The 13,106-nt window shown below is 40.2% G+C and overlaps 1 protein-coding gene and 1 long non-coding RNA gene across 2 annotated transcripts in view; both read right to left on the minus strand.

Annotated features, from left to right (window-relative positions):
• LOC115167564 (uncharacterized) overlaps positions 1–10,826 on the minus strand; it is a 34,868-nt gene extending 24,042 nt beyond the window's left edge. Inside the window, exon 1 of the long non-coding RNA XR_003870508.1 lies at positions 10,509–10,826. This is a non-coding gene — a long non-coding RNA (uncharacterized LOC115167564). The remainder of the gene's footprint in view (positions 1–10,508) is intronic.
• LOC115167560 (uncharacterized) lies at positions 2,546–10,514 on the minus strand. Its single transcript, XM_029722125.1, has 4 exons — positions 6,784–10,514; positions 3,981–4,141; positions 3,515–3,602; positions 2,546–3,275 (listed from the first exon to the last, which is right to left on the minus strand). Exon 1 carries the CDS (start codon positions 9,891–9,893, stop codon positions 7,665–7,667), a length of 2,229 nt encoding a protein of 742 aa, XP_029577985.1. The 5' UTR covers positions 9,894–10,514; the 3' UTR covers positions 2,546–3,275; positions 3,515–3,602; positions 3,981–4,141; positions 6,784–7,664.
• Positions 10,827–13,106: the final 2,280 nt, after the last annotated feature.

Raw genomic sequence — 13,106 nt, forward strand, 5'->3', positions numbered from 1 at the left:
CTCTCTGGTCACCCCCAAAGCCAATTCCTCCTTTGGCCGTCTCTCCTTCCAGTTCTCCGCTGCCAATGACTGGGACGAACTACAAAAATCTCCCTTACTAGCTTTAAGCACCAGCTGTCAGAGCAGCTCACAGATCACTGCACCTGTACATAGCCCATCTATAAGTTAGCCCAAACAACTACCTCTTCCCCTACTGTATTTATTTATTTTGCTCCTTTGCACCCCATTATTTATATTTCAACTTTGCACTTTCTTCCACTACAAATCTACCATTCCAGTGTTTTACTTGCTGTATTGTATTTACTTTTCCTCCCTTATCTCACCTCATTTGCTCACATTGTATATAGACTTATTTTGCTACTGTATTATTGACTGTATGTTTGTTTTACTCCATGTGTAACTCTGTGTTGTTGTATGTGTTGAACTGCTTTGCTTTTACCTTGGCCAGGTCGCAATTGTAAATGAGAACTTGTTCTCAAATTGCCTACCTGGTTAAATAAAGGTGAAATAAATAAAAATCCCGTGAGAGTTTTTGTTTCCCAAAAATACTACAGTGTTTTAGGTGTCAAGTTTATGGGCATGTTGCAGCAGTGTGTAGGAGGGAGATGCCTAGATGTGAAAACTGTGCAGGAGGGCATAAGACGATGGAATGTGTGGTATCGGTGGGACAAGTTATGCATGTTAGTTGTGGGGGTACCCATGGGGCTGGAGATCGGAGGTGTCCGGTGAGAGAAAGGCAGATTGAGGTTGCCAGGGTTATGTATTTAACCTTTATTTAACTAGGCAAGTCAGTTAAGAACCAATTCTTATTTACAATGATGGCCTAGAGTAGTACAGAAAGTGTTGTATGCCAAAGCAGTGAAGAGTGGTAGTGGAAGATGGGTACAGGGTGAGGGATCCTGAGAGGATTCCTGTGAGTAGGCAGAGACCGAGAAAGAGTGATGGGAAGAATATGTGCTTCAGTAAGGTTGGCTTTTTAGCATTTATAGCCATGGTTGTCAATTGTACTGCAGAAATGGATCGAAAGTCACAGAAAATACTGGTTGTGCTGGCAGCGGAAGAGGAGTACTTGGGATTGCGAGGATTTACTGCGAAGTTGGATGCGATCCGCCAACCAAATCCCAAAGAAGAAGGTAGCAGGCTAGGATAATTAACGTGGCATGTTAGTAGAATAAGGTTAAGGTTAGGAAAGGTGTTAGGCTTAGCTAAAATGCGTAGCAGGTTTGGATAATTAACGTGGCAGGTTGGGAGAATGACGGTATTAAGGTTAGCTAAAATGCTACGGTTTTCAACAATCTACTTGTCGTGCAGCCCACACACAAAATGGTTGAGTGGCAACAAATCTGCCCAATTAGCTGATTCGCTTTCCATACACCCACTTCTGTTGACACGCCCACTTTCAGACATTCCACCTATGCAGCGAATGACCCATGATACTTTAGATTGGACATTTGCTTCTTTGTTTTGCAGTCAAGATACAGTGCAATATCGCCACCTATCGTACTGGAGGCAACAGTGTTTACTTTGTTTTGGCTCGACCTCTCCTCCAGAGCTATTATCCATAACACCTAAATGCCATCATACACTTGCTAGCTCACTTAACACCTCAAACAAATATAAGTCTATTAATAATACTAGTATTTATAATTTTGAGTATAACTCATAAAGGCATTAAATAGCATTCATAAAGGCTTCATAAACACTACATAAATACTTCACAAATAGTCTATAACCATATGTCATACTCTACAAATGGTGTGTGAACATACATATTGAGTTATGTCACATTTGGCAATTCACTCTACAGTGGCAATGGGTATGTAACCCTTCATAGAGTACGACAAACACTTATAGATGATTTGTGCATGTAGTACTTGTACTTGGTTTAAAGTGGGACCGATATTTACATTTTGTATTACCGTAACTGTCACGGTTGTCGTCGGTTAGGGAGGACCAAAACGCAGCAGGTACGTGTATGCTCATCTTGAGAATTTATTAACTTCAACAAAATGAACGTACAAAATAACAAAACAAAAAGAACGAACGAACAACTACAAACAGTCTGGTAAGCATAGGCTCAACACAGAACAATCACCCACAAATACCAAACACAAACACACCCTACTATATGGGACTCTCAATCAAAGGCAGATAGACAACACCTGCCTTCAACTGAGAGTCCCAACCCCAATTAACCAAACATAGACATACACTTACTAGACTCCACATAGAAATACTTAAACATAAACCAAAACCCGGAATTACTAAATCAACCACCCTTTTAACAAAAACACACCACCCTTAACCACATAAAACAAATACCCTCTGCCACGCCCTGACCAAACTACAAAAACAATTAACCTTATACTGGCCAGGACGTGACAGTAACAATACTTATTTAATCCCAACTATCCAAGCACCTGTTGCCAAATTGGAATCCTCAACCCATAACTAACATCTCCATGTGAAGACAGTAGCAATAAAAATAACAAAGTAATACAAAAAATGAAAGTTTAGATAAAGGCTACAGAGGCAGATAACCAAGAATGGAAAAGATGGCTGTATTACGTGGAGATAGTTGGACAAAAAAGGTTGCATAATTAAGAACAGTTGGTGAACACAAACAAATCCTAACTAAAATCTTATGGACTAGTCCAATGAAAACTATTTTGATTTACAATTAACATACAAAAGTACATTACAAATATATTTTTCACAATCCCCATATAAAAATACCAAGTAGTGAGATTTATGTTCCTTGAAAATATTTACAGGATCATGCATGTCTACAGGTTTTTTACAAGTAAAAAAGGAATACAATCTTACAAAGCTACATTTATCAATGAAACACTTAAGGATGTTGTTTATACGAGTCGGGTAGAATACTATTCTTACTGCTGCGATATGTCGGAAGTGTAAAACAATGGTCATTTACATTTTTGTTGTTTAATTTCAAATGGTGAAACACCAGAGAGCTCTGCTACCGACCGTCAGATGCAGTCAAGTGAGCTGCAATGATTTATGAGTAATGAGTCCATTTCCTGTGACCTCATAACTAATCAGAGAGTAGTCCAATGTGAGGAAAGTCTGATGAACATTGTATTTCTGTTCTGGTAAAGGTTCAGGTCAGTCAGCCCATGGAATGTAGTCCAAAGACAACCAGTCGGAAATCAACATGGCTGAAGGTGCAACAGTGGTGTATAACATCCTCAGGGCAGGTCCGCAAGTTGAGGACGGAAACAGACCATGTCCCTCTAGTATGGCAAGCAGAGGGCCTGTGAAGGAAGGAGCAACACAAATCATTTAATCATAAAGTGCGCTTTCGGTGTGATAAGAACCATCATGTTTTTGAGCATTTACAGTGGCAAGCTAATTTGTAGAAAGTTGTATTAACATGTATTGTATGTGCAAGCAGCTAACTGTCCCTAGCTACAGTATATTGTTCCTATTTAAGTAATGATTCGTAGAGGTCCACACAGTGAATATGACACGTACAGTCACAAGTTTACCTTACCATCATGATTAAGACGTTTTCTCCTCAAGTGTTGCGGACCTGGAACACCCCACTGCACCAGACTAGATGACCAGACCTCCTCCTATACCTAAAATACAACAGGATAAAGCTTTGTTATTTTTTCCAGAAATTGAACTTTGTCTTTAGCCTTTCCCAACCCCCCAAAACACACGTGCAGAGGCACCAGGTCAGCCGCAGCACACCACACATGGAACATTTTAGGGAATATGTGTCCAGCTAAAAGGCACAACACTAGTACACAGAGGTCAGCTGGGAAATGACACTAGACACCCTTCAGTAACTGATCCACATTTCAAACCTCTAGGCTGACTGCCGCCACGGAATATGTAATTCAATAATTTCTCGAGTCGTGTTTAACTACTATTGTCATACATTAAAAATAATTAGAAATTACTGGATCTTTGTCTTTCACAACAGTCTCTGAATAATTTGTCTGACGACAAACCTTAAAACACCTTCTGCGCCTTGAGGTCATCAGCCCATCGACTGACAGGAAGAAAATAAATGGCTGAAGGTGTAACAGTGGTGTCCAACATCCTCAGAGCAGATCAACAAGTTGAGAACAGAATCAGACTGCACATCCCGTAATTGTTTCAAGCAGAGGATCTGTGAATAAACATAAGGAGCAGAGCCAAAGATTATCATAATGTTTCATGAATATTCAAACCGGCAGGAAAGTTAGTAGACAGCACAAAAAATAAGTGAAACTCAACAAAAAAGTCACTACTAATACATTTTTGAGGATCACAAACTGGACCCTGAAAAGAGCTGTTGTACACCCAGATTCAAATAGCATGCATCAAGTTGAAAGAGAAGCACACGCATCACCTGTGAATATACATGTATGAAATTATTAGATCAAGCAAATTAATAAAATAAAATGAATACCTCATTGACCTCCAGTCATGAGGGGATATGAATATCCACTTCATCCCGGCCTAGTGACAGTGTTAATCATTGTAAAAAGATAGCAAATCCCAAGTCACAGCATTACTTGCATATATTTTGATCCAGAATCTGGCTCCCCACCAGTGATACATAAATCAGAGGAACAATATGGAATGTTTCATATCACCACATGGTTGACTCTACACTGTAGAGGTAAAAATACTACATGCAGTCTTGACAGATCATTGAGAACAGCATGACTGGCTGCATCACCGCTTGGTACGGCACTGCAAGGCACTAGGGTGGTGCAGACGGCCCAGTACATCACTAGGCCCGAGCTCCATACCAGGACCTCTATACCAGGTGGTGTCAGAGAAAGATTCCAACCACCCAAGTCATAGACTGTTCTCTCTGCTACCGCACGGCAAGCGGTACTGATGCACTAATTCTGAAACCAACAGGACCCTGAACAGCTTCTACCCCCAAGCCATAAGCTAAATAGTTAGTTAAATAGTTAACCAAATAGCTACCTGAACGAACTTTTTTTACTCATCACATACGCTGCTGCTACTGTTTACTATCGGTCACTTTATTCCTAGTTATATGTACATACAGTATATACCCTCAATAACCTCACATCCCTGCACATCGACTTGGTACTGGTACCCCTTGTATATAACCATGCTATCGTTACTCATTGTGTATCTATTATTACATGTTTCACTTTTCTATTATTTCCAGGGATGCACGGTATATCGGTAAGCATATCGGAATTGGCCGATATTAGCTACAAATGCCAACATCGGCTCGATGTCTAGTTTAACACAAATGTGCAAAACCGATGTCAAAGCTGACGTGTATACCTATATAACGTACATAGATGACGTAATGACGCCACGAAAAATACAGCACTACACATGCAACACAGCATTCCTAACCAAGCCCACAATGTCAGCTGTGTGGATCTATTTTGAAGTTTCAAAGGAAGATAACAAAAAGGCCATATGCTACGTTTGTGCTGCTATTATTTCCCGAGGAGGGGAGAAAGGGAAATCTTTCAATACCACAAACCTAATTACTCATTTGAAAGTGCATCACCCCCCTACTTAGAACAAAAGCATAACAAAACGAAGCGCACACTTCCAACAACTAAACATGTTCAAGTCAAGCAGTCATTTGAAAGAGTAATAAAATTTCAGCGAGACAACTCAAAGGCCAAATCCATTAACTTCTTTGGGATAGGGGGCGGTATTTTGACGTCTGGATGAAAAGCGTGCCCAAAGTAAACTGCCTGCTACTCAGGCCCAGAAGCTAGGATATGCATATAATTGCAGTTCCTAGGGCTTCCACTAGATGTCAACAGTCTTTAGAAAGAGTTTCAGGCTGGTTTCTGGAAAAATGAGCCAGAAATGTTTGTCTTTGTAGGTGGCTCCCATTTTGGCTGTAGTGTTTCCAAGCGTGTGACTAAGAGCGCGTTCTTTGCTATCTTTCTCCGGTAAAGACAATAACAATTCTCCGTCTTACATTTTGTTTATTTGCGTATTCGGGTACCTAAGGATTGATTATGAACGTTGATTGACTTGTTTGGATAAGTTTATTGGTAACGTTTGGGATTCATTTTGTATGCATTTTGAAGGAGGGAAACCGAGTGGATTATTGACTGAAGCGCGCCAGCTAAACTGAGTTTTTATGGATATAAAGAAGGACATTATCGAACAAAATGACCATTTGTAATGCAACTGAGACCTTTTGGAGTGCCAACAGAAGAAGATCTTCTTGTTTAATGTTGTACATATCTTAGTTTTTCATGTATTTCAGAGGTTGGACAAGCTGACGGCAATGACAAAGCTGGCCTCACAGTTTGATGAGTGGGGGCAGCTCTACCCCTGCAAAAGCCAGATAGCAGCAATCACACTGACTATACCAGTGTCTTCCGTTAATTGTGAGAGGGACTTCTCTGCAATGAAACGAGTAAGAACATTTAAATGTGAAAGTAGATCCTCTTTGTCCCTCTCCTTTGAGTTTTTTCCTTTTAAAAAGTCACCAGAACAGGGGTTCAGAGTACTTATACATATTAAGTTTTACAGGGAGGTCCCCAGAACACCCAAAAAAAGGGGGACCCCCCACCCCCGCTAACTTTTCCCCCACAGCTAACAACATTTCCAGAGGAAACACTGGTACACACAGTCAGTCACTGGTTCAACTTAAATAAGAATCTCTCATGGTGGACATCACAAACCTGGAACTCGGCCTGCAGAAAGAGAATGCATTGTCATAGTAAACAAAACAAAAAACAGAAGAAACTAAATAGCTACTTAACTGAAACAGTGAAAAGTTTTCGAAGTGAATGAAGCTCTCACCTTTTGCTAACTATTTGATGTTTATATCTAAAAGCATGTTCTTCCTGAAGTCTACAGTAATGTGCAAGGTTGAATGCTGCAGCAGATAGAAAAGCACTGCAGTCCAGTGTGCATTTGTCCTAATGAAAACATCTTGATCTCCAACAAAAATAGAGATAAAACAGGCTCTCAAAAATGGATAAAGAAAATATGATTTAAAAATGTATTTAAAAATAATAAAAACAAAGCATGACTCAATTTGACAGTGGAAAAGTTGACAACTTTCAGAGCCTTGCTCTCCATCTTGTTTATATTTAAGTTGACCATTCAAGTAGGCAATTCAATGGTCATACAAAAAGTGAGGGGAAAAATGGTCCAGAAATCAGCTAATAACACAAAAAAACGACTGGTCTCCTTTCAAAATGATCATGTTCTTTTTTTCATAAACAAGACCAGGCATCAAAAGGGAATAGAAGGCCAAGGGAATCTGCAAATTCAACTATTGCCTCTACACTGTTCCTGACAGCACACTTCGTGAAAAACCTCTACATTGGATTTCAAACAATATAAAAACAGGTAAGCACGTGGAACCATTCACATGTGGTAGCAAATGGATAAGCGTTATTCGACATTCAACATTTAATGACACCACGTTTCAACATATTTAGGCTATACAGTATACAACAAAATAGGTATATAATGTAACTATATTATACTTGTATCTACTTGTATCTACATTTTTTGAAAGATGCCATGCTATTAAAAGGTTCTGTACTGTGGTTCATTAGTAAATAGATAAAAACAAAAATAAAATAAAAAGACATATCCTGTCTTTCATGTCTATTCCTTTACAATTTCCATTCTTCTGCAGGTGTGGCAGAGAGCTTTTCTTCTTCCTTTGCCTACACTGTCTGGAATGTTTTCCTCATTGACACTATTTTTGGTTCATCCAAAAAGGACAGCCATTCCCAAGTGTGATTCTTCTTGCACATGTCCATGCCTTCAATGGCAATACTGACTGCATTTGACTTAGCTTTTTGCAATTGATCTAATATTGCCAAATCCTTCCTGAATCGATCATTTTTCTTTGACAGGAGCTCTGGTTCGACTGGAAGCATCATAGAACATACCTTCAGAAAACTGGCTAGGATCAACTCAACAATCTGAACAGTCAACTCAAAAAAGTCTGTGTCGGTCCACATGGTAAGCCTGTCAAACACAAGGTTCTTGGGTACCTCAATGTCATCAAACAAGCATGCATTTCCTTTAACAAGGTCTCTCCCATCTTCCTGCCATTCCTTGAGTTTGGTAACAAGGGTTTGGTATCTTTCTTCCATCTCCAACACGTTTCCCTTCAAAGTTAAGGCTCTCCAGAGAGGATCAATGATAAGCTTGGAAACCAGACCCAGAGCTCTGCATCCGGCCTTGAACTGTTGAACCTCCAAATCAGCAACAACTGCAGCAAGCAAACTACTCTCAGCTCCGTACGTACTGGTAAACTCAACCAAATCATCATGGATGCTACACACTCCAGCAGAATTATGAAACAGACCATCAATTCTGTGTCCAATGGATAGAGACAAAGGAACTTCATCAAATTCTTTTTTGCTGGTCAAAAAGCTTTCGAACGGAACAAGCTGACCGTCCTCTGCCCATCCAAGCTCTTGCACAGCATCACTCACAGAACTCACCAAACGCACTGTTCCAGACTCCAACTCTGTTGTCCAAATGTCAGGGGAGCTATGGACTCCTACTTCTTTATCTCCTAAAATCATATTTTCCCAAAGTAGAAGAGTTGTTTTTGCCTGGTGAGCTAAGCCATCAATCAAATGTAAGCCACAGAAGAGCTGACTTACAAGGCACATCATTGTCTTTTCAGTGGAACTAAAGCCACAATGTTTCTCAACTATCAGTGGTAGGATGTCTGATCTGTATTCAGCGAGGATTTGTTCAAATTTCTTTTCCGAACCAGTCCCAACACCAAAACAGTTTGAAAAGGGTACAAAAATCCATCGCATCTGTTGCATTTCACTACTCGTAACAATTTCATTGATCATTTTCCTGCAAATGTCAACTTGGTAGTTCTCTGGGCATGGGGTTTGCTCTGTGACCCCAGAGTGAACATCAGACTCCTTTAAGCAGAAGTCAGTGGGTCCATCATCTTGGCCAAGCTTGACCGTTTCAGCTGTTTCGATAGAGATGATCTCTTCATCATGCAGAGACCATACAGTCCTTGCATCAGCGACCAGATTTTTCAAACCGGTCTTGCTAACCATCTTCTGACAGTTCATCTTCTCCTCTGTATCATTTGCCTCTTGTATCCTTTTCAAATCCAATTGTCTTTTTGAGAATCTTGCAGGTGGAGTAGCTTCTTTTTCCTTGTATTGTCTAGTCACAAGCGGTATTATAAACACTTTTTTTGAAAAGTCTTTATTTTTGACATATTTCCGTTTGGCAATTCGTTTCAGTTTAGATGCAATACGTAAGGCATCTTGACAGCGTTTCTGATTTTGAAAAACTACATTAAAATTATATTTCAGAATATTATAGACAGTATACACATACCTCCTTTTTTTATTTTTTGCAAACTTATGAACCTCATACATTACACCATTAGTCAGTAACTGTGCATCAAGTTTTGTTTTGGATGCCAGTTTGGATCTCACATCAAATTCCACACCTATTTCTTTACACAAGGGGTAGCAGTTTTTCACCACTTTCTCTGCAAAGGACATCACATTTGCCTGTTTAATGTTGCTGACCAGGACAGACTGAGACAAGGTACATACTTTTCCAATCTGAATATCAGTGGGTGACATGTAAAAACATGGCTCCTCTTTGATTAAATTCCCTACAGAGGTGCTTGAGCTATCCTGTTCTGTGTGAACATGAACAACACCTTTACCACCCACATTTACAGCTGTTTGAAGTGGAGCATCAACTTTTGTTGAATTCATTTTAATCTCGCTATCATTTGATTTTGTATCTTCTAACCGATTACAAATAAGACGTTGTTTTGCTGTGTCATATCCATTTTCGGCATATGAATAACCTGCATCAAAAGCGTCAGACCAAATGACAGCTGGGGATATCCCCACCTCCTCCTCCTCTGGCTTTATATCTACATCCATCTCACACCAACTAAACTAGCTATCTGGGTGACACCCAGGGTCAACTTAAATATAGTTTGGCTAGACCTAGTAATTTACAAGTAGCTGACCAGGCCTATCTCCTTAAGCCTATAAATCAAAGTGAAAATGGGAATATTCTGACGAAATACGTTCTGTAATATTAGATAGTGGTGATTCCAAGTGTAACGTTAGGCCTATACCAACCGACCAAGGGAGTCCACCCACTCTACTTCCCTATTTCTGCATGTAAAAATGTATGTTTATTACACCACACCACCTAATGGGTGCTTTGTGTTCTGAATTACCCCCACACAGCTTATAAAACTAGCCTCAGGCTACCTGACAATCCTAACTTGCATCTCACTGCAGTAATGTTAGATCCAATGAGACTTGGCACACAACATAAACGAATAGTGAGTACCACCAAGTAGCCAAATCATCTTGCTAGCTAACTAAGTCTATATTGACGACAAATATGCCACTTGCAAGGGCGCATTGATTGAAATACATGAATTATCTGTTCATGGAGTAGCCTATTGTTTGTCATAGACTAGTGGCTCAGATCAAATAGAGTAGCTCAGCTAGCTAACGTTAGTTAGCAATTACTGTAGCTACCTTGATTTTGCAGGTCCCCCTAAACCTTCCATACGACAGTTTGGACTTAGAATAAAAAGTTGGTCCTACGGCAAAGTACTTCCAGGTGGGTAACTGGTTAGCTTATTCCGAAAATGTAAACTGAATGCTTTGAGTTCGACGCTGCGTATCGAGGCATTGGAAAATCATTCTGGACACTTAGCGAAAATCTTAGTCACAAAAAAAAGTACACATGCTGTGGTTCCGCGTAAACTAGCTTCCTTTTCCGCTAAAAACCGGATGTGGAATCTCCGCTCAGGCGTTATGTTTCCGGGTTCATCTTTCTCGGTTCAGATTCAAATAACGGGTAACTGCATATTTGGAGCAAATATTTTTGTATAATTAACCCATTATAGAGCCTGTCGTTTCCAATTGGATCAAAATAATCCTAGAACAAGGAGGTGGGCAGAGTGAAGCACGAGATAGTGAGATCCTATTTGCTCGTTCTATAATTTATTTGAATTTTTCCGTAAGGTAAGGCCTGCCTTGATGTGCAACAACTCAATTCGCCCTGGCAGTCCTTCTAAACGCTTTTTTTTTTACTTTGGCAAATGGTAAAGTCTACAAAACGCAGTCCATTTTGTTTGTTATAGATTATAATTTGGGCAAAAGAGAACTGTATGATGATCAAATATTTCTTCAATGAGAATTCAGGCCTCGTCCCGAGAATGATAAGGATGATTTTGGCCCAGTGGGAGTCAGATTTGTAGAGCCAATGGATCATTTCATTTTGGCTGAAACATATGTGGTGTCAAAGTGTGGGGGAGGATAGGTTGGGAACTGTTGAGTTGGTGAAGGTAACTAGGAGTGGACTCATGTAGATTTATTGTGTTTCCTCCACCCAGAGGGAGCGAGTAATCCGGATTACACGATGAGGGACAAGAATTGGGACATGCTTTGCTCTCCGGAGAAGGGCGCCGATGAAAGGAGTGATAACGGGGTCGACACTAAGTGTTAAGGAGGAGCAGTTGAAACTTAAGATTCCTGGTGTCTGTGACACACAGTTTGGTGAGACGTAGATCCGATGGAGAGTGTGGAGAAACAGAAGACTTTGTCTGTCATGCTTTTTATGAAGAGTCTTTGCCAGATAAGGTCAGGGTAGGAAGTGTCAGTTATACCGTGAGAGCTTTTGTTTCCTGAAAATACTACAGTGTTTTAGGTGTCAAGTTTATGGGCATGTTGCAGCAGTGTGTAGGAGGGAGATGCCTAGATGTGAAAACTGTGCAGGAGGGCATAAGACGATGGAATGTGTGGTATCGGTGGGACAAGTTATGCATGTTAGTTGTGGGGGTACCCATGGGGCTGGAGATCGGAGGTGTCCGGTGAGAGAAAGGCAGATTGAGGTTGCCAGGGTTATGTATTTAACCTTTATTTAACTAGGCAAGTCAGTTAAGAACCAATTCTTATTTACAATGATGGCCTAGAGTAGTACAGAAAGTGTTGTATGCCAAAGCAGTGAAGAGTGGTAGTGGAAGATGGGTACAGGGTGAGGGATCCTGAGAGGATTCCTGTGAGTAGGCAGAGACCGAGAAAGAGTGATGGGAAGAATATGTGCTTCAGTAAGGTTGGCTTTTTAGCATTTATAGCCATGGTTGTCAATTGTACTGCAGAAATGGATTGAAAGTCACAGAAAATACTGGTTGTGGCGGCAGAGGAGTACTTGGGATTGCGAGGATTTACTACGAAGTTGGATGCGATCCGCCAACCAAATCCCAAAGAAGGTAGCAGGTTAGGATAATTAACGTGGCATGTTAGTAGAATGAGGTTAAGGTTAGGAAAGGTGTTAGGCTTAGCTAAAATGCGTAGCAGGTTTGGATGATTAACGTGGCAGGTTAGGAGAATGACGGTATTAAGGTTAGCTAAAATGCTACGGTTTTCAACAATCTACTTGTCGTGCAGCCCACACACAAAATGGTCGAGTGGCAACAAATCTGCCCAATTAGCTGATTCGCTTTCCATACACCCACTTCTGTTGACACGCCCACTTTCAGAAACTCCACATATGCAGTGCATGACCCATGATACTTCAGATTGGACATTTGCATCTGCTTCTTTGTTTTGCAGTCAAGATAAACAGTGCAATATCGCCACCTATCGTACTGGAGGCAACAGTGTTTACTTTGTTATGGCTCGACCTCTCCTCCAGAGCTATTATCCATAACACCTAAATGCCATAATACACTTGCTAGCTCACTTAACACCCCAAACAAATATAAGTCTATTAATAATACTAGTATTTATAATTTTGAGTACAACTTATAAAGGCATTAAATAGCATTCATAAAGGCTTCATAAACACTACATAAATACTTCACAAATAGTCTATAACCATATGTCATACTCTACAAATTGTGTGTGAACATACATATTGAATTATGTCACATTTGGCAATTCACTCTACAGTGGCAATGGGTATATAACCCTTCATAGAGTACGACAAACACTTATAGATGATTTGTGAATGTAGTACTTGGTTTAAAGTGGGACCGATATTTACATTTTGTATTACCGCAACAATACTTATTTAATCCCAACTATCCAAGCACCTGTTGCCAAATTGGAATCATCAACCCATAACGA

The sequence above is a fragment of the Salmo trutta genome, chromosome 29, assembly GCF_901001165.1.
Source record: "Salmo trutta chromosome 29, fSalTru1.1, whole genome shotgun sequence".
In the NCBI taxonomy this organism is placed as follows: Eukaryota; Metazoa; Chordata; class Actinopteri; order Salmoniformes; family Salmonidae; genus Salmo; species Salmo trutta.

What these genes read in the sequence shown, in the direction of transcription:
- LOC115167560 (XM_029722125.1), bottom strand. Translation starts at nt 9,893, where the DNA reads ATGGATGTAGATATAAAGCCAGAGGAGGAGGAGGTGGGGATATCCCCA.